This window comes from Adelges cooleyi, unplaced genomic scaffold (genome assembly GCF_023614345.1).
Source record: "Adelges cooleyi isolate 19-005CV unplaced genomic scaffold, UGA_ACOO_1.1 ACOO_flye_CR_arks_rails_tigmint_CR_PRNA_574, whole genome shotgun sequence".
NCBI lineage: Eukaryota > Metazoa > Arthropoda > Insecta > Hemiptera > Adelgidae > Adelges > Adelges cooleyi.
The window spans coordinates 8038025-8064106 of record NW_026096268.1 but is presented as its reverse complement, the minus strand read 5'-3'; the positions used below and the strand labels follow the sequence as shown (position 1 = coordinate 8064106).

General features: G+C 32.7%; 4 protein-coding genes and 1 long non-coding RNA gene across 5 annotated transcripts in view; 3 read left to right on the top strand and 2 right to left on the bottom strand.

Annotated features, from left to right (window-relative positions):
• Nucleotides 1-61: 61 nt before the first annotated feature.
• Nucleotides 62-3050, top strand: LOC126843610 (uncharacterized). Its single transcript, XM_050581240.1, has 5 exons — nt 62-537; nt 1080-1189; nt 1261-1348; nt 1722-1943; nt 2104-3050. Exons 1-5 carry the CDS (start codon nt 298-300, stop codon nt 2152-2154), a joined length of 711 nt encoding a protein of 236 aa, XP_050437197.1. The 5' UTR covers nt 62-297; the 3' UTR covers nt 2155-3050.
• On the bottom strand, nt 2546-6083 carry LOC126843613 (uncharacterized). The gene is made up of 3 exons (XR_007686450.1): nt 5568-6083; nt 4859-5503; nt 2546-2802 (listed from the first exon to the last, which is right to left on the bottom strand). It is a non-coding gene; the product is annotated as an uncharacterized LOC126843613 (long non-coding RNA).
• Nucleotides 4684-6922, top strand: LOC126843601 (uncharacterized). Its single transcript, XM_050581226.1, has 2 exons — nt 4684-5520; nt 6383-6922. The coding sequence occupies exons 1-2, from the start codon at nt 4685-4687 to the stop codon at nt 6900-6902; spliced, it is 1356 nt and encodes a 451-aa protein (XP_050437183.1). The 5' UTR covers nt 4684; the 3' UTR covers nt 6903-6922.
• A 529-nt stretch (nt 6923-7451) lies between these two features.
• On the top strand, nt 7452-8982 carry LOC126843605 (uncharacterized). Its single transcript, XM_050581232.1, has 2 exons — nt 7452-7935; nt 8000-8982. Exons 1-2 carry the CDS (start codon nt 7781-7783, stop codon nt 8976-8978), a joined length of 1134 nt encoding a protein of 377 aa, XP_050437189.1. The 5' UTR covers nt 7452-7780; the 3' UTR covers nt 8979-8982.
• Nucleotides 8983-10167: 1185 nt separating this feature from the next.
• The window catches only part of LOC126843603 (RYamide receptor-like), a 46786-nt gene continuing 30871 nt past the window's right edge, over nt 10168-26082 (bottom strand). The window contains exons 2-6 of the mRNA XM_050581228.1: nt 23661-24065; nt 19136-19321; nt 17340-17549; nt 17173-17241; nt 10168-12099 (exon numbers count right to left, since the gene is read on the bottom strand). Of these exons, the coding sequence (XP_050437185.1) occupies nt 11731-12099; nt 17173-17241; nt 17340-17549; nt 19136-19321; nt 23661-24032 (1206 nt within the window). The 5' untranslated portion in view covers nt 24033-24065 and the 3' untranslated portion in view covers nt 10168-11730. The remainder of the gene's footprint in view (nt 12100-17172; nt 17242-17339; nt 17550-19135; nt 19322-23660; nt 24066-26082) is intronic.

The window sequence follows — 26082 nt, the reverse complement described above, 5'->3', positions numbered from 1 at the left end:
ATTCCGCGCGGTAATTTCCCAGCTGATAACATTCGCTTGATAATACAAATTCCTGTTTATTCTAAATATCCATAATCATGATGTAATGTACCTATCTAATATTATGTAATCCTTAAACGCGACCCACGATAATTAGAATATTAATATTAACAATAAAAATAATAATGTTGTACTCAAACCGTTGTCACATCTCAACGTCGATTCGATAAGTCCGTAATTTGAGTTATTCACGAGTTATTCTTTTAAAATTGCTGTTTTTTTTTTTTCGTTTTTCCATATCCCTTCGACGATATTAATATGTATTTTTCGAGCCCGTTCAACCGCGTTGTTTGGCTGTCGTGTGTTGTGGTGTCGGCAATGGCACTGAAGAATAAGGACAAGTTCTACTGTGAAATGGCATCGCCCTGCGTGTGCGTTAGCGTTGACAATTCCAGAGTAGACCTCGGCGGTATAAACATATCGTTGAACCTCTCGACCGATGTGACGCTAAACTACAAGCCGTGTCCTGACGATGTTCAAAATCCGGATACAACAGCCGTAAGAATATTGAATGTTTTCTACCTTTTTTAATACGTTTACCTACCTACTTAACGTTATTTCAAATTGTCAAATCCTCGTCAATTATTGTCATGCGCACTAGCGCCAAATTAAAATTTTTTTCACAAAAGTTCTACAAGTCTAAAACCTATTACCTAAAGATCAAATTATATTATATATCCGATAAAGCTTTTTTCCATTTTTTTTTGTAATTTTTCCCCTCCCATCTTTTTCAATAGTTTAAGAAACTTTTCATTAGATTTCTAGTTTGAAAAGACTGAAGAAATTGAGTAAAACACATGTTTTGACGAAACGCAAAGCAAGAAGTGGTTTTGTCATTCAACAGGAAAAATATATCCCTTTTATTTTAAATGAATTGAGCACTTTTGTCAGATCAATTACGTACCTCCGCAAAATAATTTTAGTTTTTCTTCTATTACTCGTTTAAGTTTTTAGTAAAGGCCATGTAAATACTGCAAACTAAACCACATCGAAGTTAATAGTAAGTTTTTAGTTAAATTTAGAGTCTGTTTTAATTTCAGATAAAAATAGTGAACGCTACGGCAAGCACTACGACAGCACTTGCTAGTTATATGGATGTTCAATTTGATATCGACGATCAAATATCATTGGTTTATTCAAACAGTACTGGGTAAAAGAAACTACTTTTTTTTTTTGTATCAAATGTACTTGTAATAGGTATAAATTACTGTTTATTTGTAGTAATTTTGAGGTGGATTTATCGTGCGATCCATCAGCAGTCGAAGGGAATGAATACCTAACCAATTTCGTTAACAATACTAATCAATATGTAAGTGTAAATATATTAAATACTACTTAAGACCTGTTTTGAAAAATAATTTGAACAAATGTTGAAGGTCTTAGCATTTCAGCGACTGTGAATAAATAAAATGCAACACATTGGTCGCACAGTGTGTATATAATTATATAAATAAGCTTGAGGACCTTGAAATGTTGAAATTGATAAAAAAAAAAATGTATTTAAATTTTAGAAATGTGTGTTTTCAAGCATTTTGTAATCAGTTGTTATTTCTTAAGGTTTTAAGGGATGACTTAATGTAAAAATTTGGGAGAGATTTTTAAAAAAATGTATTTGCAGTCTGTCGAAATACTAGTACCGTCCATGATTACTATTAAAACAGACTAATTATTGTTATTTGCAGTCGATCACGCTGAAAACGAATCGTGTGTGTGGATTGAACTTATTGGATTCAATCGAAAACAGCAACACGGATTCCTGGTCTGTCTTCTTTTCCTTTTTGTTGTTTGTCATTTTCATTTACGTTATCGGCGGATCCGTAATCAACGCTTGCTTGTTTAACGCAACCGGCACCGACATATTGCCTCATTATCAATTTTGGTCGTCGCAGTACAATAACATCAAAGTTTGTTTCGACCTATCCTAACATAGTGACTACGTAGTCATAAGGGTGTACACGCGGATGGCTTATACCCTTACGACCACGTCGCTGCTAACATACTATTAACAATAACTTAATCGCCGCTCTACTAATCGTATTTAAATTTACTAAATGGTTTTTATAGGGCAAACTGTGTGGTACATCGATGATGGCGTCCGCTTACGAGAGCATCTAGTCACGTTTAAAACTAAGAAGTGCCAATTAAACCATTGGCGACTTTTGGGGCTGTTCAGAAGTTGTACACCGTTTTTATTTTCAACATTAACAACACATTTTTATCCTGCTTGTTTTTTCTAATGTTAAGTTTCTATTTTCGTTTAACACACCAACAATGTTACATTTATTTTAATTTTAATTTTTTAGTATTGTTGATTTCTTTTTTTCAACTAATTTTATTCAGCATTGTAGTCACCTTTCAATAGATAGTGTTTGACTAAATGAAGTAAATGAGAACGGTCAAATTATTAACATAGTCGACTAATAGTTAACAATATTTAAAAAAAAAAAAAGTAATAATAATAGTGATTGATTACAAGTTACTGTGTTATATATGTTTTGGAGAAAATCATAGAAATTAAAAAAAAAATGTCTCAATAGTATTGTCTTATTATAATCGCATCTAGTTTCCAGTAATCATGTTAATAATTTATTTTTATTGTCTATTATTTGTTTTCTAATAGAATATCGTATATACATATGTGATTGATGAATCATTTTTAAATACAATTTACGTTGAAATAATTTGTTCAATACGATTAGGTATTTAATTATTCTTAATTCGTCCAAGTTTAGTGCCGCCCGTTCTTGTGTGCGATACATCTGCCTGTAAAAAAAAAAAAAAAATTAACTACTGTGTGAATTTGCAACTAATATATTATTTTTTTAACAAAAATTTGTAGTTTTTACAGTTTATTATTGTTATTCAAACAAGATTGAAATTTACCATTTTATTCTGTTGTTGATATTTTAAGATTATTTTTCGGTACTCATGGTGTTCACTTTTTTCTATAAAAGAACACTAAATTATATTATTTTCACTTATGTTGTTTGTACAAAACGAACTGATTCGTACTTAAGTGTTTTTTTTTTTTTTGATTTTCTAAATATAGATATATTTATTATATATTAGTTTTAATTTTTTAGTATGTTAAATAAAAACATTTGTAAACAATTTTATAAGTTATTTTTAATTTATTTTACTCAAAATAAAATATATTACTACATATAACAAAAAAAAAAATTGTAATACATTTTCAGTTTTTGAAATATTTTATGTGTAAACTATGGCAAAATATGTGCAATTATTTAATTATTAGTAATTATTGTCAATTATTTACTTTTTAACTGCCTAAAAGATGGTTTAATTCTATTGAACAAGTTTTTATAAATATAATTTATAATAACAATATTGCCAACCGATTGTTTAGATTAATCTTCAGTTATTTACAATGTTAGTTATGTAAAACTTGAAAAAAAAAATGTTTATTACTCTTGCGATATAACTGTTTATGTTTTTATAGTCTAATTCAATTTTGGATGAATTTATTGAACAAAAAGAATTTGACTAATCAATATTATTTTTTTTATTTTTAAAATAATTACTGTACTAAAATAACGCAGTGTTTAAAATTTATTCTATAGAAAAAGTCGGTTGATTTAACCAAATGAATTAATTTAATTGTGGAAAAATGAATGTAAATTTAGCTATTTTTATATTAACGTGCGTTTAGTTTAACGAATGTTAGTCGAAGACTTATTGTATCGGGTCTAATGAACTTAATACAATTATTGTAATTTGAATAGTTTATATTTTTTTATGCGCTTCATTATTGGTTTTGGCAATAGCTTTGTGAACTTCATCGTCTAAACTTTTTTCGAATTGAAATTTTTTTAGACTCTAATAGATTATTTACTGTTTTATTCAGTTTTTCCAAAACCAATGATACGAAATTTAATCAAAGTTAATATATTATCTTTTATTATATTCTTTGATTCACAAAATATCTGAAAGTTATATGAGATGGTTTCTATTCATGATAATTTATAATACAAAGGCGCAAAATAGCATAGTCAATATTATAAATAATCTTGAGGAAATTTTGCATAGAATTACCATTACTATTTAAGACATCCAGCCATATACCAATGAACGTAACAGTCTAGTTATCGCCAACACTTTTATATGTTATCCAAACGTGATATTAGAAACGTCGATTTCGATGTAATTCGGTCGCTTACGGATTATACCGACAAAATTAATCGATAGGTAAATGTTTATTATGTCATAATTAGGTGTAAATAAAAAAACGATTTTCAATGTTTTTTTTGCTTGAAATTGTTGCAAATCGTTTTATTGACATTTTCCAATTGAATAAAGGTCTTTCTACACTTTTTCTCGGTGTACTATCATTTTTCTGGTTAGTATATGTAATGGTTGTAAAATTAACGATAGCATACTATTATTACGGATAAACATTCATATGACGGATACGAGTATTTTTAACAGTTATCGCATACGATACCAGAAAAAGAGTAGGTTTTAACATAACTTTGATTATTATTGTTGTTGTTTCGTTCAATCCAATATTGTGTTTAAGTAAACAAGGAAGTTGTACAATATTGCAAGTGTGCTTAACCGTGAAAATAACAAAACCCGTAAAAATACAAAAACCCAGTAGGTAGTTAAGTCTACGCAAACGAACAAAATGCAGCCGACGACAGTCGGCTTGTGCTCAGCAACATTAACAATAATTATTATTGTAAGTCGTTCGGCGGTACTATCGGCTCTGGAAACCGGTTACGTTCGCGGCACCGAAGACGACGACGCTGGCCGCCTTAAAGATTTAAAATGCGCGTATCTGTTCAGCGGGCTGACGTACATGCGACTCACTAAGTTGATGTTGGAAGACCAAAACATTTGTACTAGCATTGCGGCGGGCATGGTTTACACTGGCTACAACAGCAAAACGATAATATGTACGTTGTACGACAACGATTCGGACGAGGTGAAAATCGGTTCGTTGTGGATCTTGCACTTGTACATCCACACGATGCCGAACTATCACGAAAAAGTACTTATGAACCAGCAGGACCAGCGGGCTAGATCACAGGCTATCGACAATCTCATCGGCACCCATAGTTATGTCATCGAGCAGCTACAAAAGGACTCGGCTCGTTGTCGCCAAGGCAATACGTTTGACACGTACCGCGACTGGCACGCGGTACACGTTATGCAGACGTCTCCAGGTGGGAAACCCGGGTTGGACGAGTTACAGGGAGCGATACTGAGAAACTACTTTGGCACCGAGAAAATGTTGAAAACCAACAACGCACAGTCGACATTTGGGCGGAGGTGCGATGCGTTGAAATCCAGACAGCTGTTCATGAACAATTTGGGCGTTGACAATGAAGCCAAATCGAATTTGATGTACGCGTACAACGTGCAAGTGAATTGGCACCATACCCACGTGTATCTCGACTATTCTTGGACTTACGCGCACAAACTCTTGTGGCACAAAAACAGCCTGAAAAACGTCAAAAGGTATGTAATATGTAGAATATAGAAAAGATAAACGAACAGCTGCTCACTTGTTAGAGGTAAAAATAGACGGGCAGTAATGTAGGGTTATAGCTGTTTAGTCGGATTGTGGAAGTATTATTTGGCGACGTACCATTAAAGTTTAAATATGACTTCCTATTATATTACCTTGCCGAAAGGTTTGTCTGGAAGTCTATGGATTCTGCAGAGTTGCGTTTTTGTTTCGATATTGCTTAATATAGTGTAAACATTATTGTGGACTGTTAACACTCTGGTAATCTCTTAAAATAACTTGTGCAGAAGATGCGTAGAACAATCTTATGCCACTAGCCCAAAGTAGCTGCGGAGGAAGAGGCTACAAGTTACCGAGAAATAGGTTTAATAGTACCTATTGTAATTTGTATTGATAAAACACTTGTAAGACTTGATTTTAAACATAACAATCGCGTAATTGAATCCCGGAGGAATAATATGGAGAAAGGTATGTTTGTGGTGAAAAGAGGAAGATAATATAATTAGGTGGAAGGAAGGAATGAAGGGTGGGTACTGATAGGAAAGGAGAACTGTCCGATCTCTGGCGTGTGTGGTTCTTTTATTGACTTGTCCCCGCCAATTATTGAGAGTTTCCATGAAAGAAATACGCCTCTTATTAACACCGGCCGGTGACCTGCCGTCCTTATCAGTTTGAATTCCGCCCACTGATAAGAAACTAGTCAAAGACATTGGTAATTTAATATGCAATTTGGGAAAAGTGGTAGCGACCGTATTAATGATAACACTTATGACAACAATGGATGTCAATAAAAACGTGAAACATAATCAACTACAATATATAATGATTAAATCTTATAATATGATATTACAGGTACTACAACATGCATATCGGCTTGTTGAAAGTCATTATGTGCCGGTTAACGTGGAAACACTTGTTGTATGTTAAAGATTACACCGGTACCAACCGAGTTAAATACTTGAGAAAATGGTACGATTTACTGATCGATTTCGAAACGATGTTACGTATCGACGGCGATCCTCACATAAAGTATTTAACCACTGCTATGTATACACTGGCAAAGGCCCGGGATAGCATAGTCAACATTATATACAATCTTGAGGAAATTCTGCACGACATAACCAGCTGGTTAGAATGCGAGGCGACCAATCCAATGACTTTGGACGGCCGAGAATTTGTGCAAGATTGCATGAGTAAGGAACAATTTTCTATAACCAAACACTATCTAAAGACATCCAGCCGTATACCAATCGAACGCAACAGTCTAGTTATCGCCAAAACTTTTCTATGTTATCTCAACGTGATATTTAAAAACGTCGATTTCGATGTAATTCGGTCGCTCACGGATTATATCGACGAAATTAATCGGTAGGTAAATATTTATTATGTCGTAATTAGGTATAAAATAAGTGTACGATTTTCCATGTTTTTGACTTGAAATTGTTGCAAACCGTTTTATTGATATTTTACAATTGAATAAAGTTCTTTCTACACTTTTCCTCGGTGTACTATCATTTTTTTTTTTGGTTAGTATATGTAATGATTGTAAAATTAACGAATTAACAATAGCATATTATTACTTAGATACCAGAGAAAGAGTCAGTTTTGACATAACTTTGGTGTAGGTCACGGTTAGGTCGTGATTTAAATATACTAGGTTATTGCACTTATTGGGTTAACCAATCAAATTCATATATTTTATTAAAGTATTATTTATATATTTATCAAAAAAACAATGATGTACCATTAAGCTGCCATTTTATGAATTGATAATGTAATAAAGTGGGGATATGCAATAACCTTGTATATTTAAGCCATGGGTTAGGTTAGGTGTAAATCTCAAGGCAGTAATGGATGACAATGATGTGTTAAAAGAAATAGAAACACACTGTAATCAATAACAACTATGCATCGACGTTGACATATTATGTGTAAACTTATTTTTTTATGTTGCTGATGTGTACATTTCTACACACGATCTAGCACGTCATTCAATTAAACAACTGGGTTATACGCGTTTACCTGGCGACATTTGGCGAAATTACAAATCGCAACAAGACTCATACGAGTAGTACTTGTGTAACAATTAGAAGTTTAACCGTTTTAGAAAATGTTGCGTGACAAAAAACTGCTAACGAGCATCGTTACGAGCTTGGCTTTAATTTTTGGCCAATCAGTACTATCGCTCCACACCGGCTATACATATGACAAAACACCCGTCTCGTCTGCTGCCCTCCATGCTGATTTGAAATGCGGTTTCATGTTCAACGAACTGACCCATTTACGGCTAGTCAACCTGTTGATGACAGAAGAAACCTTCCAACAGGTACCGCCAAGCGAAACGATGGAAATGATCGGTTTTTCCTACAGCAGAGCAATGGTACACGCGTTGATCAACATAGAAGGTATGAAAATAGGTCCGTTGTGGCCTTTACATTTTTATACGAAAATCGCGATTGTTTTTTACAGGCAATGCATTGAACACGCTAACGACGAGCAGAAAAAAATAACTATCGGAAAGCTTTTGGACACCAACAATTATGTATTGGGCTTACTGCAAAAGGAAGTGGAAAATAATTGCCGCGGAGGAAACAAATTCAACTCGTACGACCGCTGGTATCAGGACTGTAAAAACACTGAAGCAATCTGTCTTGATCGGATAAAACTTGAAGTAATGAGAAACTTTTCAGCAATTAGACACATGTTGAACAAAAACAAGTTTCCATCAACCGATAATCGACAGTATATAGCGTTGAATCTCAAAGAGCTGTTGATGAACAACTTTGGAAATAACTTACAAGTCCTGTCGGACTTGATGTATGTGTACAACGTGCAAGTGATATGGCACAACACAATTACACAACTGCATGCGGCTTGGGCACGTACGAAAGAAATGCAATGGTCCACGAACAAACTGAGCCATATCAAAGTGCATTATGACTTGTATTTTGATTTCTTGAAAGTCTTCATAGTTCGATTGTCGTGGAAATATTTATTGCAAATTAAAGACTACACCGGTTCCATTCGAGAGAATTATGCAGTACAATGGTACTTCTTAGTGGTGGATTTCAAAAAATTGTTAAACATGCACGGTGATCCTCACATCGAGTATTTGCTGGTAGCCATAGATAACTTAGCCAAAGCACAGGAAAGTATAGTCAATATTATATATTGCCTTGAAGATATACTGCGAACGATCACTCCTCCGCTCGAATGTGTGGCAACTGATCCAATGAATTTAGACGGCGCAGAATTTAAAGTACCTTACAAAAGCATGGACCAAAGCCTAACGAAGTATTTTATGGACATGAGTAGACCGAGGCCAATTGAACGCAACGGTCTAGCCAACACCAAATTGTTCCTGTCTCATCTCCGTGTGATATTCTCAGAGGTTGACTTTGGTCTTATTCGGTTATTTTTAGATTATATTAACGAAATCAATCAATGATATTCTTGTGTGTACATAGAAATATACCATGTTTGATAATAATAAAAAAATGTATAAATAAATTTCGTATGACTTTCGTACTACCTAACACTTATAAAATGATATTATATTGGGACGAGTGGAGTTACAAGTCTACAGGAATTATTATAACTGTAAGTGATTGACGATCACTTGAGTTGTATTGTATAAAAGCTAAACAAGTTATGTGTGTATAAAAAATATAACGAAATAATGAGTTACCAGGAACGTACCGTTGTTGATACATAAGTATAATGTACATTCTCAATAATGATGAGAATGTACATTATACTTATGTAAACACATATTAAACCTGCATTCAATTATTATAATGGTAGTGTCGTGAAAAGTGCTTGAGTTTAATTAATATGAAAAATCACTTATATCTCAAGCATAGATATATTAAACTAAAAGGTTTAAAAGTGCTTGAACATACTTTGTTAAATAAAAAATACTACTCAAAGGCATTTAAGCGAAACACTAGGGATTGTTATATTAATTTAGGTACTCATAAAGACTGTATAATGTGTTATGCTTGTTCAAATTTTTCCTTCAATTCTCCGGGTTTGAAAACGTCGTCCAAGTGGTCATCTAATATTATTTTTCTAATAGTACAATTTGATCGTACACACAAAATCATGTAATTAAAACAGTATATATTTTTATTAAAAGTTGTTATGAAATACGTAGTATTTTTAAAAAAATAGTTTAGGCTTTAGTGTATGGTAGACGCTAGTATTCAGACACATTTTCACTAGCTTTCAGGTAGAACTGAGTTCCATATACCCAATTTAATTTGTTTAGTTTTACTCTTAGTAGTGCCTCACATAGATACATTAGAAATTGTCTTTGTAGAACTCCACAAACAAATAACATAAATAAACAGACTCTAGACAACATATTAAATATAGTGCTTTTGAGACTTCCATATGTAACGTTATAGCTAGATTTTTGTTTTGTTTTTTTATTTTAGTAATAGGTGTGCTGTTAATTCAAATGTTGTACTCTGTACTTGTTATACTTTGGGAAGCACAGCAGAAAAATCTGAGACGATATGGTAACTTTTTGTACGTGTTCAAAGTGTCTTATTTAAATTTTGTTAATTTTGGAACTTACTTATTAAAAATCAACTACATATCGTTTTTAAATTCATCGTTTATTATTGTTAAAAACTGTTACGCCGTACGACCCACATAAATATGTACATTTCGTTCGCATAGTGCACAGGTGTCATGAACAGTGTTGGGCAATAACAAATACCCACGAATAAAGTGTATACAAGCATTTATCTATAATTTTAAATTTATAAAATTCTATGCACGTATAGCTGTTGTTGATTATGCTAATGTATCTGTGGACAAGGAATATATATATATATATATATATATATATGTATGGTATTATAATTTGTATGTTGATAGAATTGAATCAATAGAAATGTTCGTTAATTAAATACAAATGTATTTAAAAAACGGATAATATCACATTAAAAAGCATTTTCCAGTAATTGTAAACATTTTTCGTGGGTTATTTGTTTTGCCTAATACGACTTATAATAATATACTTTTATGACAAACGTCGAGCTACACATATTTTAATAGACTGTAACAGTTTCTTACAAATTATGTACAACTATTTTGGAAGCCAGAAATTTATATGTAGTTTCCAAATCAGAGGCCATAGAATACATTGGTTAAATTAATAACACGTGTAACAACATATAAGGCAGTTTACAAATATTCAAAAACATACTTAAGACATCTGTACAAGATGCCTTATCATTTTATGTTATACGATATTAATATTTGCGTTAAACAATAATAATCATATTACATCCACCAGATGCTTTGTTGTTGTTTTTTACAAAAGTTTTTTTCAACAATCGTACGTAGCCCCTAGTGGGGATGTTAAATAGTGAACAGAACCCATATTAAAAGTGGTCAAATGTATAATCGCTCAACATTTTTTTAATCATATAATTTATTGTGAGAATTTGTTAAAAAAAATATAATTTTTGGTTGCCTCCTTTATCTAGAGAACAGTACTGTTAAAAAAATAAATACCACATAAATGATTTTCGGATATATCCACGTCAATGGTTGTTACCCGACGTTTCTGACTCTTTGCAGAGTCCATCTTCAGGGTAATGTCACGACTGTTCCGCTGGCGTGACTATACTGTCGGTTAACAACCATTGACGCGGATATATCCACATTCATGTGATATTTCAATCCGCGAAAGTTTCAACACATTCATAAAAATAAATACGTTAACAAAATTAGAAGGGTTGAAAAATGTGTCAATAAAAGAAAACTACAAAATTTCAATTATTTCAATTGTTTTTAAATAAATGCTCCGGCTTAGGCTTAACTAAAATACAGGGTGATTTATTAAGGATAAGACATGCATTGTCTTTTAAAATAATTGCAATTTTGTAGTTTTTCTAGTTAAATACATATTTGCCCATGTTATTTTACAATATTATACAATTAATTAATATTTAGCTTTTTAGTAATACCTAGAGGTTTGTCAACTTTTAAAATTTAATTGGAATTTTATTAACTTTTAGAACTAAAAATGATTTGCGGGGGTTCGAAACTTGTGGTCGGACGACGGTGTTACCAGTATAAGGGAAATTCGAAATTACGGTCATTAAGATATTTTGAAAAATTATACTTTTGGCCACTTTCAATGAGGTTTTTGCCCCATTGTGCAGTAGGGTTGACGCATTCGCCTAGAGGTTGTCCTCGAGCCAGTTGGCGCGATAGTGCCTGCTGCATGGTCGACCGTTGAATGACTTGAGCCGCCTGACCGACACGAACGACGACGACGTGTTGATCCGGTGGAGACCTTCCATCTGGCTGGCGTCATGTTGGCTGTAGTGGAACTGTTGCTGTTGAGCGCTCAGGTACCCGTCCAGGCAGTTGCCGCACCCGGGAACGTTGCGCAGCACGGCCGCGAACCCCGTCCGGTACCGCATGTTCATCCAGCAGTAAATCAGCGGGTTGTAGCACGTGTGCGACATGGCCAACCAGTGGAACGAGAACCACACGTACGGCAGATTGCTCCAGGTGCTCAACGACGGCTCGTGATCCCACAGTATCTGGGGATAAAAATTTATAATAAAATAACATTAACCCATTTAAAAGTTAGTTATTATCACCGTTCCGCGGTGCAACATTGGTCTGATTGATATATTATGTTATCATTTATCTCTTATCACGTATCTCTAATCTCTACATGAAATTTCTTGTATCCAGCCCAATAACATTTGGCCATGTTAAAATTCCAAGGAATAAAAAAGCCCAAATATCATATGCCCAATCTACTAAAACCACAGAACAAACAGAAGAGAAACTATCGTTATTAATTTTTGTAGGGGCTTTTATGGGAATAGATAACATCATGTTTTTTCGTTCATTCCGGTTAAACTGTTGCCGACTTAAGACATTTAACAAATGAACAGTTAAGCCACGAATCACACACAAAATAAAAAAAATTAACGAAATATCTGCGTTCTGGCATCACTGCCTATTTTTCAATGTGTCTGATTGTTTTTCGATAAGCTCTAAGATTCCCTTCTGTTTGTTCTGTGCTAAACCTGTTAGAATTATTATCAGAAATGGTAGGACGTTGCGATAAAATAATTAGAGAGGATCCGGGAAGATGTGCAAATGGAGAGAGCATAATATAATAGTGACTAATAGGAATGGTATATTGATGGCAGCAATGAGACTTCAAGATCCGCTAAACTATTGCGAAAAAAATTAACACACGCAATATCAAATGGTCCAATTACGACATTGCAAATTATATATTACTAATGTAAAACAAAGAAAAAACATATTTTTGAGTTTTCCTTAATTAAAAAGATCTGTAAGCTGTGTGTGTTAATAATTATTTCAAGTTAAAAATAAGCTACCGAATATTTAGTAATTGGCCGATTGGAAAAATTCGTAAAAAAAACTGAAGAATGCGGCAGTTGGAAAAAGCCAGCACAGTGAGGAAATTTATGATATCTTAAAAAGAGTTAAAAAACTAACATAAATATTTTCAAAAAACTTAAAAATTACTTTATTGTTTTTTACGTTAAATTGATCACCTTGTATAAATTAAAAACTGGAGTGTCGACAAAAAATCATTGTTGTGAAAATAATGTAGGTACTAAAAATTGTGTTTTTTACAATTATATTGTATTTTAAAACTTTGTACTGATTTTCTTATTTCCAACTTGATTATACATTTATATAATATTATAACACTTACACCGGGTTGAATGAACTTTCTTTAAATGTTTAACGGACCATTGAATATTTTGTGTTTAAATAATTGATCATATTGATCAATAATTGATCATCATTTAACGGCCGGGAATCAGATGTGTACGTGTATCAATGATTTATATAGTATCATTTATTTTATTGGTACTTTAATACAGAAAAATGTTTCAACAAAGGAACATCATTAAATGCTAATATTATAAAGATGTTCTTTCAATAATGATATTTTCCGTCCAGCCGTCAACGGTAGGAAAACTACTAGCTTTATAAAATATGGTTTTTTTAAAAATGTTTTCATTTTATTATCTACACGGATAATAGACTTGATGTTATGTTGGTCCTAAAATGATTTATATTTTAAATAGCAATTCTTGGCAGCTTTACGCTACAATTATTATTTGTCTGAGTCCGTGTGTTCGAACTGCTAGACGAGACTTATTATTATTACACATACATATTAAGCGTGCTTAATATCAATTTATATGGCCGTTTGTTTAATATATATTACCGTGATTAAAGACTCTACAGCGAGACACGGGTATTACAATTTTCAACTTCAAATCCACTCATAAGGTTTAATTAATAGTCTCGTGTGCATCAAGCGAACGTTGCTGATGAGAATATGAATATTGTATTTATATAGCAACGAAGCACACATTGTGTACAGTAAATTGGGAAAATTACTTTTTTTTTTTTTGAAAATGTGCGTTTAAAAAGTGCAATACTATATTATAATGTTATGTTTATTCTTGTTGAAGCCAAAAATATATAATGGATGTGTATAAATCCGAAAATAAAATCCACGGTGAAGAATTTCGAAAATGTCCATTACGAATAATATTTTTTTTGTTCATGCTGTACAGTGGAGAAAATTGAACGCATAAAAAAAGTACACGAAGAAAACCGGGCAGTTTGGTGCTATTGACGTGTTTGACGTTCATGTTGATTTTTCTAAGTTGTAAAAAAAAAAAAAAAAAACAAGAAGAAAGTGTCATCCGGCATAATGCAAGCGTTTAGGACGTTTTCTACGTTAAGTCCTAAAAAAACACACTCGAATCGCATCCCACGCACATTGACTTGCACTGCAAAGCGGTGGATACAAACAGAATGAACAAAGAAATGTTATTTGTCAGTGGGGCGTTATAGTTTAGAGTGAAATATTGTTGTTTTATAAAACCTACACAACTACATTATTATCTTGCGGCGGTAATAAAAATATAATGATGGTAAAACAAAAAAATAACCACACGCATATAAATGAAAATACAAACGCACAGTAAGTGTTGTGTTTTTTCGATTTTTTTTTAACATAAAAATAGGTACAAAATATATTATTTTATTTTCACACCGCCAATCAAACAGAACAATAACGACAGATGGTGCGACAGACAAGAGAGACGGTTTTGATGTTATTATATAAAAGCCGTAATCCTTATTATTTGGTTTTTTAAACTTTTATACAAAATTATTTTTCACTTAATCTTTTCAAAATTCCGTACTTGTAAAACATGTGAAACATTCGTTTGGCAATAAAACAATTTGATCAAAGGCCTAGTAACGTAAAAAAAAAAACGTATAAAATTTATTTTTGTTTTTATACTAAACTCTAAGTCGTTGAGTCAGTATTTCTTGTTTGTTTTGAACATTTTCTATATGGGTTCATTTATAAAATATTCTCGAACATTTATAATTACTATTTACAACGGACACGGTTTATTTGTCTACTGATGAAATAGCTCGCCGCCTTGGTTTATTGATGTTGTTTTTATTTATAAAGTAATTGGGTCAATTGACTGTCTTGAGCGTCTCAAAATCTCCTGTTTTAATTCTAGAGCTAAACCTTGCTCTTCTACGCCAGCTTGTTCAAAAGATTACCTAAAAAATAGTCCACTTTATCGTTTGCCTAAGCATTGTAGTGGTTATAACAGCTCTGAAATGGTTTTTTTTATAGTTACATGGTACAATTATTAAAAAACTTAGTTTATAAGTATTATTACTGAATTTTGTCTTACTGAACTTACTAACCCTCGTGGGTGTTTTATATATTTATATATAAATAATGGAATAAAATGCTAGTTTACTTAAATAGTGTCGTGGCACTTGACTGAAATATTATAATATGCAATCATACCGACAATGGCCATTGTTTTTCGAAAGAAAAGAAAACGAATTTGGAATTTATTCAAGTCAAACCTTGTGCACAATATAACTGGAACTGACTACTATTGGAAGTTCAATTAATTCATATAAAACAACATTATAGTTGTTTTCCCGGGAAAAAACGAAAAGTTTAGCCAATACCAAAGTGGTTTTCATTAACTTTGTCGGTTATACCCGACTTAATTAAATTTTATCGTTCATTATGCAAATAGACTACAAAAACAGTAAATTGTCTTCGGAAACATTTTGATTGAGAAAAGCGCTTTAAAAATAGGGGGAAAAACTAATAATTATACAAAAGTTCGATTTTTGTTACTAGAAAACTTAAGCGACTTAATAGCGTTGTTTTATTTTTGCAAGATTTATGTCTTGGATGTATTAAGTGCATGCACACGCACAGAAATCATAATACTAATGAGACACTTATACGTTAAACCGATGAAGATAATTTAACACAACGTAGTAACTGTTTGTGGTGGTTATTTACAAATTCATAGCTTTTTTATTCTTGCACGAAATAAGACATTTTTGGAAGTCGTGCAATCTAATTAACGTCAAATTTAGTTTTTCCCATTTAGGCTTACACTACAAATATCCAAACAACTGCGTATAAATAAGGATTAGACAGATATCAAAATAGCGTACAAACAAATTATAACGAACAAATTAATTAAAAAAAAAGTTCATTACATTAGCCGTTTTATTGAAATTTAAATATGTGGGATACTAATTACATATTAGTAAACGCAAAATAGAATAATGAACAATGTAAATAAATGAACGTATTAAACGTCATAGGAGTAAAAGTTAGTAAGTTCCTTAAATGATGGATAAAAAACTTTTTCAGACCGTCAATTTGGACAAAGGCAAAACTGTAACAGTGTTTTCAATCACAACGAATTTATTAATTTTTTGCTCTTTCAAATATACATTTTTTAACAAAGAATGATTACTTTTTAAAACGGCGAATTTTCAAGGCATTTTTGGTGCACGAATGAAAGTTGTGAGTTATAATTCGAGTTATTTGAGCTTTGATAGTGAGATAGCCAGATATTACTTTTCATTTTAAAACTATTAAAAGTGAACCCCGTAAGTCTCATTTATTCACAAATTTATAAACTATTACCTTGGTTTTTTTGTTGTTGTCGGTCCGGTTTCAATTTTACGCGCATTTAAGTCTTAAGCAATGTATGAATGCACTTAAAAGGTCTGTACACACTTGTATAAATATTTTTATTGTAAATATCTTAAATAATAACATGATTTTAAAAGTCGCTTGAGGCTCTATTAAGACGAAATATTTTAACGAGTTTGGTAGATAAGTGAATAGATAAATCAAACGCTATACCCATTTAGAAAAATTCATCTTATGTCATGAGGAAGTGATTTAGAATATTTCTAATGTCGGTAGTTAAATGTATGTAAATTATTTATTTATTTATTTTCAACTCGAAACCGTAGACTTTGTAATGTCTACCTATTCTTCTGTTTTTTAAACTTTTTCACGCCAAACATATTTTTCTCCGTGGCTTGAGTAAGTATTAGTAGCTATCAAACTTATCGATTGAAACATTTGTGTAACCATAGTAGCTCATTAAGACATTTTTTATGCTGTAAAATCAGTGTTTTTAAGTTTTATTAGTAACACACAATATATTAAGTGCAGACAGTGTGGTGCAGTTAGTCAATGTGCACCTCTCGTTTGGGTTAGGTTATCGAAAAATGACCTTCTTTACCATTAAAATATTGTAAGGTAGCCAGCAAAACGTAAACGCTAAAACTACGGTTACCATCATTTTGATCATCTGAAAATTAACAAAAAAAAAACATACATTTAGTTTGCATTATAGTGTGTTATTTTTTTAATTTTGAACTATTTCGGCTTAGGGCTAAGACGTGTTACCTTTCTTTTGGACTTGGCCATTCTGGCGTCTCTGGAGTTTTGCGCTTCGCCTGGTGTTCTTTTGCCCCATACGACCACCCCGATGCTGATGTACGTGAACAGTAGCACCGCGAACGGTATACAATATTGGAGCACCATAAGTGCCAAATTGTAAAAATGTTTAAAGTTCTGGTTCGTCCACATTTCATTGCATATGTACACGCCACATTCCTAGTGTAAAACAGAGCACATTTCCATATTTATTTGCCCGTTTGCCATAGCACGGTTAAGGTTTTTTCTAACGGAAAATACAAAAATATTAGCTTAGAGTTTTTATATTGAAAAGTTACACTATTAACAGAAGAGTTGATTAATGATTTTTTGTGCCAGACCGTTTTAAAAGTTTTATTAATAGTATATTACATTGTCATTGCACTTGTCTTGTGTGACCGGGCGGAACAGGAGCTGAAGGAAAATCCTGGATAACTGATAAATTATTAGATGATAATGTCTTTCGTTAGAGTAAAAGGTTGAACCGATTTATTTTAACGATAGACGTGTTGAACATGACGACCCATTTAAAAATCCTATTATTTAGTTATAGGTTTTTTTTTTTTTTTTAATAATGATACTATCGTTATTTGTCATTGAGGTCGGCAAATTAATAAATTTCAAACGGTGGATGACATAGGTAGCTGTCGAAGAGCATGGCAAGTGACGCGTGATTTATCTTTGTTTAGAAGTATCGTTGATGCAGAAATTTATGAAAAATAGATACCATTATCCTCTGTGACGAGAACTGACCGGTATAGGCGTATAAACTAAACTAGGTATAGTAAATGGTGTTTATGACACGACTGATCAGATAGTCGCAATACATCATACAACATTCCCGTCGCATTATGATAAAATCAATACATCCATGGAACAAAAGTTATATTTTCCTAGCGTTTTGTATACAGATACAAAATATCATATTTCACTTTAACAATTATTATAATAATCGTTATAGTCAACACAATTATTATTGTTGCGTTACACTATACCAGCTGTATTGTGTTTATCATAATAACCGCTAAAGTTGCTATTGGATATTCGAAATTGATACTACTATTATACATATTTTGTAACTACAAACACTGCGAATGGTTTAGTATATAATATTTCGTATTAATAAAAATATTGAAGGCGTGTCTAATTAAATATTATTAATTAAACGACAAAATTATTAACGTGGACATTTTTTTTTTAAATAACTATTATGTTATTAACTAGAAAATTTGTATTTTAACATCAACTTGAAGCGGATTATGAAACTTTGTTTACAAAGGATGGAATAATGCCGGTTTCATTATATGGAATTGCGCTATAATATTATTGGTTTCATTAGTCCTTTACATATATATTATCTGTGTGTGTACTGTGCAGTGTAGTGTGTACACTGGTAATAATTTAATTAAATAGTATAAATTTTTTCATCCGTAGCACATGGAACTAAAAGCCAGTGTTTCACTCTCAAAAAATGAAATATTTTTTAATAATAATTTCAAACTCGGCGGGTGTGTGTAAATTCATTCGCTTATTTTATTAAATACAATTGCATGACAATTGTACCAGACATTGACCCGGAATTAGTTTCTAGATAGAGTCGTCGAAATTAATATTATAAAACTATGGCGGATAAAAATCATGTAGAACGTTAAGCTATAATAATAAAAAAACGGTTATTACACTTGAGGTGGGAATAATTCAAATTTTTTTTTCAACTACTAGAGCCAATATCCAAACACGTTTGGGGTATTTTTAGTATGTCTTACCTGATGCCATTCGGATGGTTGTTCTAACGTGGTGACGAACAAAATAGGCAAAGCAGTTATCACTGCTATCGTCCACACTAAAGTTATGATGAACTTGGCGTGGTGTCTACTGGCACGTGGCTTCAGCGGCCACATGATTGCTATGTACCGGTCCACGCTTATTGCTACCAACGTGTAAGCACTGACCTGGTAAAAAATCAACATAATCGTCGATTAGCGCCTTTGGTATAGTGTAAGTAATAGCGGTTAATTTTTCAGACACTAGTTTAGGATTATGGATTGGACAAATGAGCAATCTTAAGAGGTCGCCACACCAAAAGTGGAACGCGTGCAACGACCGATGGAACGCGCTGTTAGGTGTTTTAGCGAGGCGCAGGCACGCGTTTTTAGCCCCGCCTACCACGTTACTGTTGACGTAACCGGTCTGACAATTTCTCGTACGGGACCCTGTTTTATTATTGAATTAACGTCGTTGGTAGACGATTCGTATACTTTGAAATTACATACGCTGTACACAGCCGACATATTTATAGTATCTGCGCGCAACCACGAATTAGTTATTGATTAAAATCTACTGTTTGCCTAATTATATAGATATATTTATAAAATATAAACTCTATGTTCTATCATAGCTTGAATTATGTTTTTATCATTTTTACTTTACAAACTATAAATAAAACAATTCAAATAATTTTGTTACTGATATTTTTAATACCGACAAAATCATGAAATAAAACCCAATTACATATATTTACACAAGAAAAGTAATATGATATTTTTAATATTTCAATTATTGTTAAATTATATTGGTAATTATTATAAAATTTACAACTATAAAAATTAATGTAGAATTATAATTAAAATTTTTGTAATTATATTACAAGTAATAATAAAATAATAAATTGTTAAAAAATTCACTATAAAACACAGAACACAATAGCAACAAAAATATAGTATTTCCTTAGTATAGGCATATTTCTTAATTCTTCAATATTTACAAAATAATACGTTCAGTTAAAACTAGATTATCAGTATTCAGTTCTATTGTTATCCCACGAATTACGGTGCTAATTAACTGCCGTCGGCACTTGGCATACGACTTTTAAAGCATTTTTAAAGCACTTTTAAAGAACATGTGATAATTTCCAAAATTATGCACTATTATACGAATATATTTTGTTATGTATAAATAATTTTAAAAAGCCAATACAGTGGGGTAGAGGCATAGTGGGGATGGAGCATATTGCGGCGGAGAGGTCACAGGTCTATATGATTCATTACAATTGAACCCTGCCGTTTTTCGGCTGTCGGTCGACGGATGGACGGCGGCTGACCGTTACCCCCGCACTCCGCACGGTCAATTATAAATAATACTTGAACGCCCCGTTAGAAGCAGCACATGACGACGTACAAATTTACAAATCTGGCGTAAAAACTTGTCTACGCAGAACAGGTTTTACTCGGTCCACGATGGTTTTAGAGCAAAAACACCAAGTATAAAATCGAAAGATAATGACATTTTAGAGGGATAAGCATATTTTTTTTTTGATATACTTAGTACATAGTTCAATATTTAATGTTAAAAAAGTGTACATTATACTTTTTTAAAACATTTTTAACTTTTTTGTTTGGACATTTTTTAAAAAACGGATATGCTATTCTTTCAGAAATGTCATTATCTTTCTATTTTATACTTGGTGTTTTTGCTCTAAGACCATCGTGGGCCGAGTAAAACCCATTCTGCGTAGACAGGTTTTAGCGCTAAAAAATTGGGTGTGTGGCGTCCTCTTAACCATCAGAAATGAGGTAAACCGTTTGATTTTTGTTTTGTCCGTAGCCCGACCCGATGGAAATTGTAAAAAGGCCGGAGAGCTATCAGATTGGTATGTTCCTAGAAATGAAAAACAATGCCGTAGTACTGCCGGATTTCCGGATTTTCTATTTGTTTGGCAAATTGGTTTTTGGACTTATTTCGGCATCGACGATTGCGGTACAAACGGTTACAATCAGATCCGATACGTGTAGTACTGTATGCTATTTGTGGTAAACAACCAACTAGATACAATATTACAGTTATTTTATTATAATCTTTAGTGGGCCACTCGCTTGTCAAAAAAACAACAAACTTTTCTGCATGCTACTCGATTGTAACAGCGGAGGATTATTAAAATGAATAAATCGCTGCGAGCGTTTCGGGGAAAATTAGTAAAAATGTTTTTAATACTGTTGTTGGTATAAACTTTGCTCTTTTCCCGAAAGTTTTCGTAAATTAATAAAAGTGTATGGTTTCGATATTGTACAAAGGCAATAAGTTTTAATTTACTGTATTTTTAGATTGCTGACTGAGCAAAACAAAAAACAAAAATTATCATAAAAAACTGACTCCGAAATCTTGTCTTAGTTTAATATTGCAAGAAAACTGGTTTTTAAACATTTATAAATTTATGAACGTTTAAAAATCAATGTGATAAACATTTTACGAGTTAGTAATTTTGTCTATGAAATAATTGTTGAATTTATACTAACATAAAATTGTATAAAGACTACTTATCCATCTCCAGACACTGTACGACTTGACATTAGGTCTTACCGTCTTGAAATAAATATATTTTAAATGTTCGTATTACATATTTCAAGCAGTGTGATGTGATGAAAAATAAGTACTAGTCGATAAACTGTTAGTCGGTAAAATATTTCTTGATTTATTAGCATTAAACAGTATAATATGAGGAAAAGAGTAAAGTACAATGTAATGTTAGTTTTGCACTACTTAAGCGAAGACATTTTAGAACTCGTTTGGATCTCGTAGTTTCAAAAACAAACAAAAATCTATTTGTTGTAATTTTCAATATTAAACGTTTGTCATATTAAGTAATTGATTTTACAATAGTTATTAAACAAAGGTTCAAATTAAGAGAATAATTATTCTAAGTAAAACCAATAACGAATAGTTGCATTGTGTAAAGTCTAGTACAATTTTTATTTAGGATTTTCAAAAAGATTTAAAACCAAACAAAATATTTAAAATAATTTTTTAAAGACCTATATGGGAAGCAAGCAACTAGTTTAAACGAGAGAGGAAGATAATACAAATGTTTGAGTCAACGCTAATAATTTCAATAATCATTTATCTAAACTAATTTTTGTCAACTAATAAGCTTATTGGTTCAATATTTTTCTCATGGCTCTACCACCCGTAATACTCTATAAAAGTTATTTAAGCAACATATAACACTGTTGTCTGATTTAGTTAACAGACAATACAAATAGCGATCTAATTTTTGAAATAATTACCAAATTCCAAAGTTGGCAATACAATGTTAACTGTATTTGTGAAAAACCCTGTTGTCTGCACAATGTAATAAAATAATAATAAAAACCCTCAACCATAAAAATTATATACTCTCTGCGAACATGTCGTATTTCGGCAACAATGTTGTCATCTTCAGCGCTCACGAAAGACTACAATGTAATTATATTTGCTATTTCAGATTATTTCTAAAACAATTTGGGTTACATTGATGACAGTTCTTACCTTGGGAAAGTTTGTGATTTACTTTTGTGGGATGTATGTTTGGAATTGTTCAGTAATTCTCCGCTCTTTTGTGTTTCTACTGTATAGAATTTGAGCGCTGTGAATGGATTATGTAAACTATGCTACTCATTCTTGGTAACAGCTACCAATAAACTAATTTCATTTGGAAATTTAACTAAGTAAACAGCATAAAATTCAATCGCACATCCATTGTCTTACAAGAATGATGATTAATTAGACTTGACATTTATTATTCAAGTTACTAAGAGAAAATAGTGGTCGTCCAGAATTCTCAGAAAAAATTAAAAGTTTTTGGTTTCAACAGTAGAAAACCCCAGTCGTTTGTCCTTCCCTTATTAAACGGAATTATGTGTTATTAAGTCCGGAGTGCAGCATCCCGGGTCATTGTAACTTGTGTAACGGTTTGAATTTTCGTGTCAGTTCATTGTTTAGGCTTGATAATTGTATTTTTTTAATCACTGTAGTTCTAACCTTTTGTGGTGTGAAAAAATATCGATAAAAAACATTGTTCCAAATGATAATAATGTGTTTGGAAATGTAATTTTAGTATTGGGGCGGATGCGACTAGGGTTGACCGTCTGTCTATAATAATTTATTGTCATAGTTGCCCATGTATCGTAATTGATATTATTATGTCATTTTTTCCAAATACGTGTTGACTCACACAAAGCAACCTGGAAATTGACCACGGTCGAACAACGTGTAGTTTTCCCCTCTTTCGGGATGATTTACCCGTACGCTGCCATTTTGTGAGAATTTATAATACATAATTAAGTGTGGGGATACGCAATAACCTTGTTACTGTTCAAGACACAGGAAAAGTCTCTTATGGCACCTTTGGCTATACACAAACAGCTGATTCAGCATATCCCCTGTACGTTGCTCTCCCATTGCCGTTGCTGCTCTACCCTTCCCATCGGCCTTCCGCTGCCCTCGTTACAAACGGGTTAGAAATACAGTTGGACATACCAGAACCGCCACGGCTTGAGCAAAGCTGACTGTGTGGCACATGTCGTTGCCGAACGGCCAGTACTGTAGCATGAGCGTGGCGACAAACGAAAACGGTACGCAAAACAGCGTCATCAGCAGGTCACCGACCGCCATGTTCATGATGAACAAATTGGTAACCGAATGCATTTGTGACGAGAACATGACCACGTAGCATACCAGTCCGTTGCCGGCTAGCGCCACGACGAACACCACCGAGTACATTAGGTAAACGATGGTCCTGAACACCGTAGAACCCAGCGGGCCCGTCTCGGTTGCTCGACACTGATCGTCCGTTGTCTGCGCTGTAATGTTCCATGCCGAAGACGCTTCGGTGAAGTTCAGCCCGTCCATAACTGCCGGCAAGTCCGGTACTTCCTAAGCCACCTGTGAACAAATCAATTCCGCGTATAAGTTAATATGTGTTTAATTGAACACGAGACAGTCGTTTATCGAAAAGAAGCGTTTGGTTAAACAATATCAGTTAGAATGGAAAAATTTAGATTCAAAGTCAATAAATATTACTTAAGTCATATATTACATAAGATGGCCTAAATCATTGAAAACATGTACTGCAAACACTTGGCTTTAATTAAAACTATAGAATTAAAATAAAATATATTTACTGTTTGTTCAATTGGATTTTCACCTATTAATTAAAGTTGAGTACTCGCAAGAATCAAAGCCAGTATTCATATTGTACATCCAATTAAACACATAATATGATTGTTGTTAAGATTGTCCGCTTTAACTTGGTACAGGCTGTGTTATGTTTACATTATTATATCGTTAGATAAGGATCAGAGTAATTTTGTCAACCGAATGAAAAAATAAAAAAATTAACAAACAAAAAACCAATTCGATTATGATGGCTTTTACGACGAATGTTTAACAAAATTAGCAGTATTATAAATATTTTAAATGTTTTAACGTTTGACATCGGACAACGAAATCATAACCTAATTGAGGCGAGTTTTAATGAAAATGGTTTTTTAAAATTGTTGGCCTTATCGTCAATCAAGGCCAAAACTACAAGAGCGTAAGTTTAATTTTAATGGTGGTACTTAGAACAAGTTTATCTGAGTTAAGCAATGCCAAAGGAAAATTAAATTCTGGCAGATGTATTGTTGGTTTTGAGTTTCATCTTCCTATCTCGACAGGATTTCATGTACACTTAAGCATTTAGGCGGTCGTGACAGCTAATCATTTAAATCAACATTCGCGTCATTGTTATATTAGAGAAAGTTGTTTTGCAAACGTTAGATAGCAAATCAAATTTCGTCGAAAATCAGATTTTCTCTTAGTAGCTGTAGATCGTGCTGCTGTCTGAACAGTGCAGATGGTTGGTCGTAAACGCTGAATAACGAATGTCGTAGGATAGGTTAGGAAAGATAATAATGGGACAGGATAACGTTTAATCGGCATGTTTAAGGCAGAATCAGTTGATCTTTGTAGACGTATATTCCAAAGTGACAAGAGTTTATAGTGATCTTTTCATAAATTGTTAGAACGGTTGCAGCAGTTTTTAAATGTTCAGTGTCGACCGTGTTTACATCTCATTGTTTTTAACTTTGGTATACATCGCCATGATATTATTTTTTGAGTTTTGACCTGATTCGTACAACGTTACCGTAGAGAGAAATTGGATAACCCTCGGGGAGGTTCAGTTTTTAACATTCATAGAAAACCTTTCGGAAAACCGTAGGTAGCAATCGTGCAATTGAAAAAGACAAACGTCTTGTCGGACAGAGAAAAAGCATCTGCGCGTTCCAACAGAGAAAAATGAGCTTTAAATATTCAGCACGGACACGACGGCATATTGCACATTCTAAATTGTTTTTATTGGTATTACTCGGTTTCCGGTCCAAAGCACATTGGAATTTTTCCTTCGGTAAAAATAATTGGACTTTTTTTTTATCAGTTTAGTAGGTAACGGTTTTTTTCGTAGACTCTGGGTTAATATATTTTTCAAATTATTTTTTCACCCCCCATCAACGTTACTATGGAGACCTATTATAATTCTCACCGGTCTCGTTAAAAAAAAAAAAACAATCTAATAATATTTATCAAACGTACAACCACTTTAATATTATTGCATCTAAATCCGAGAATCGTGTCATAACTTGGGCGTAAAAGAAATTGAAAAAAAAGACTTTTTAAATAATTTTTAATTATCTTTACACCGACACCGTTTAATTTGCAGTGTGTTAATTGGACAACGATTAAACGTTTTACAAAATGTGTATAGGTAGTCAAACTCGGTGTGAAAATATTTTTGACGCGAAAGTTATGTGCTTGAAAGGCGGTTTCACCAAATTGGTTCTTATACTAAAATAACCTAATTAACTTATGGGTTAATTGGGAAATTCGGAGGGCGGGTACTAACAATATCATTGGTACTAGA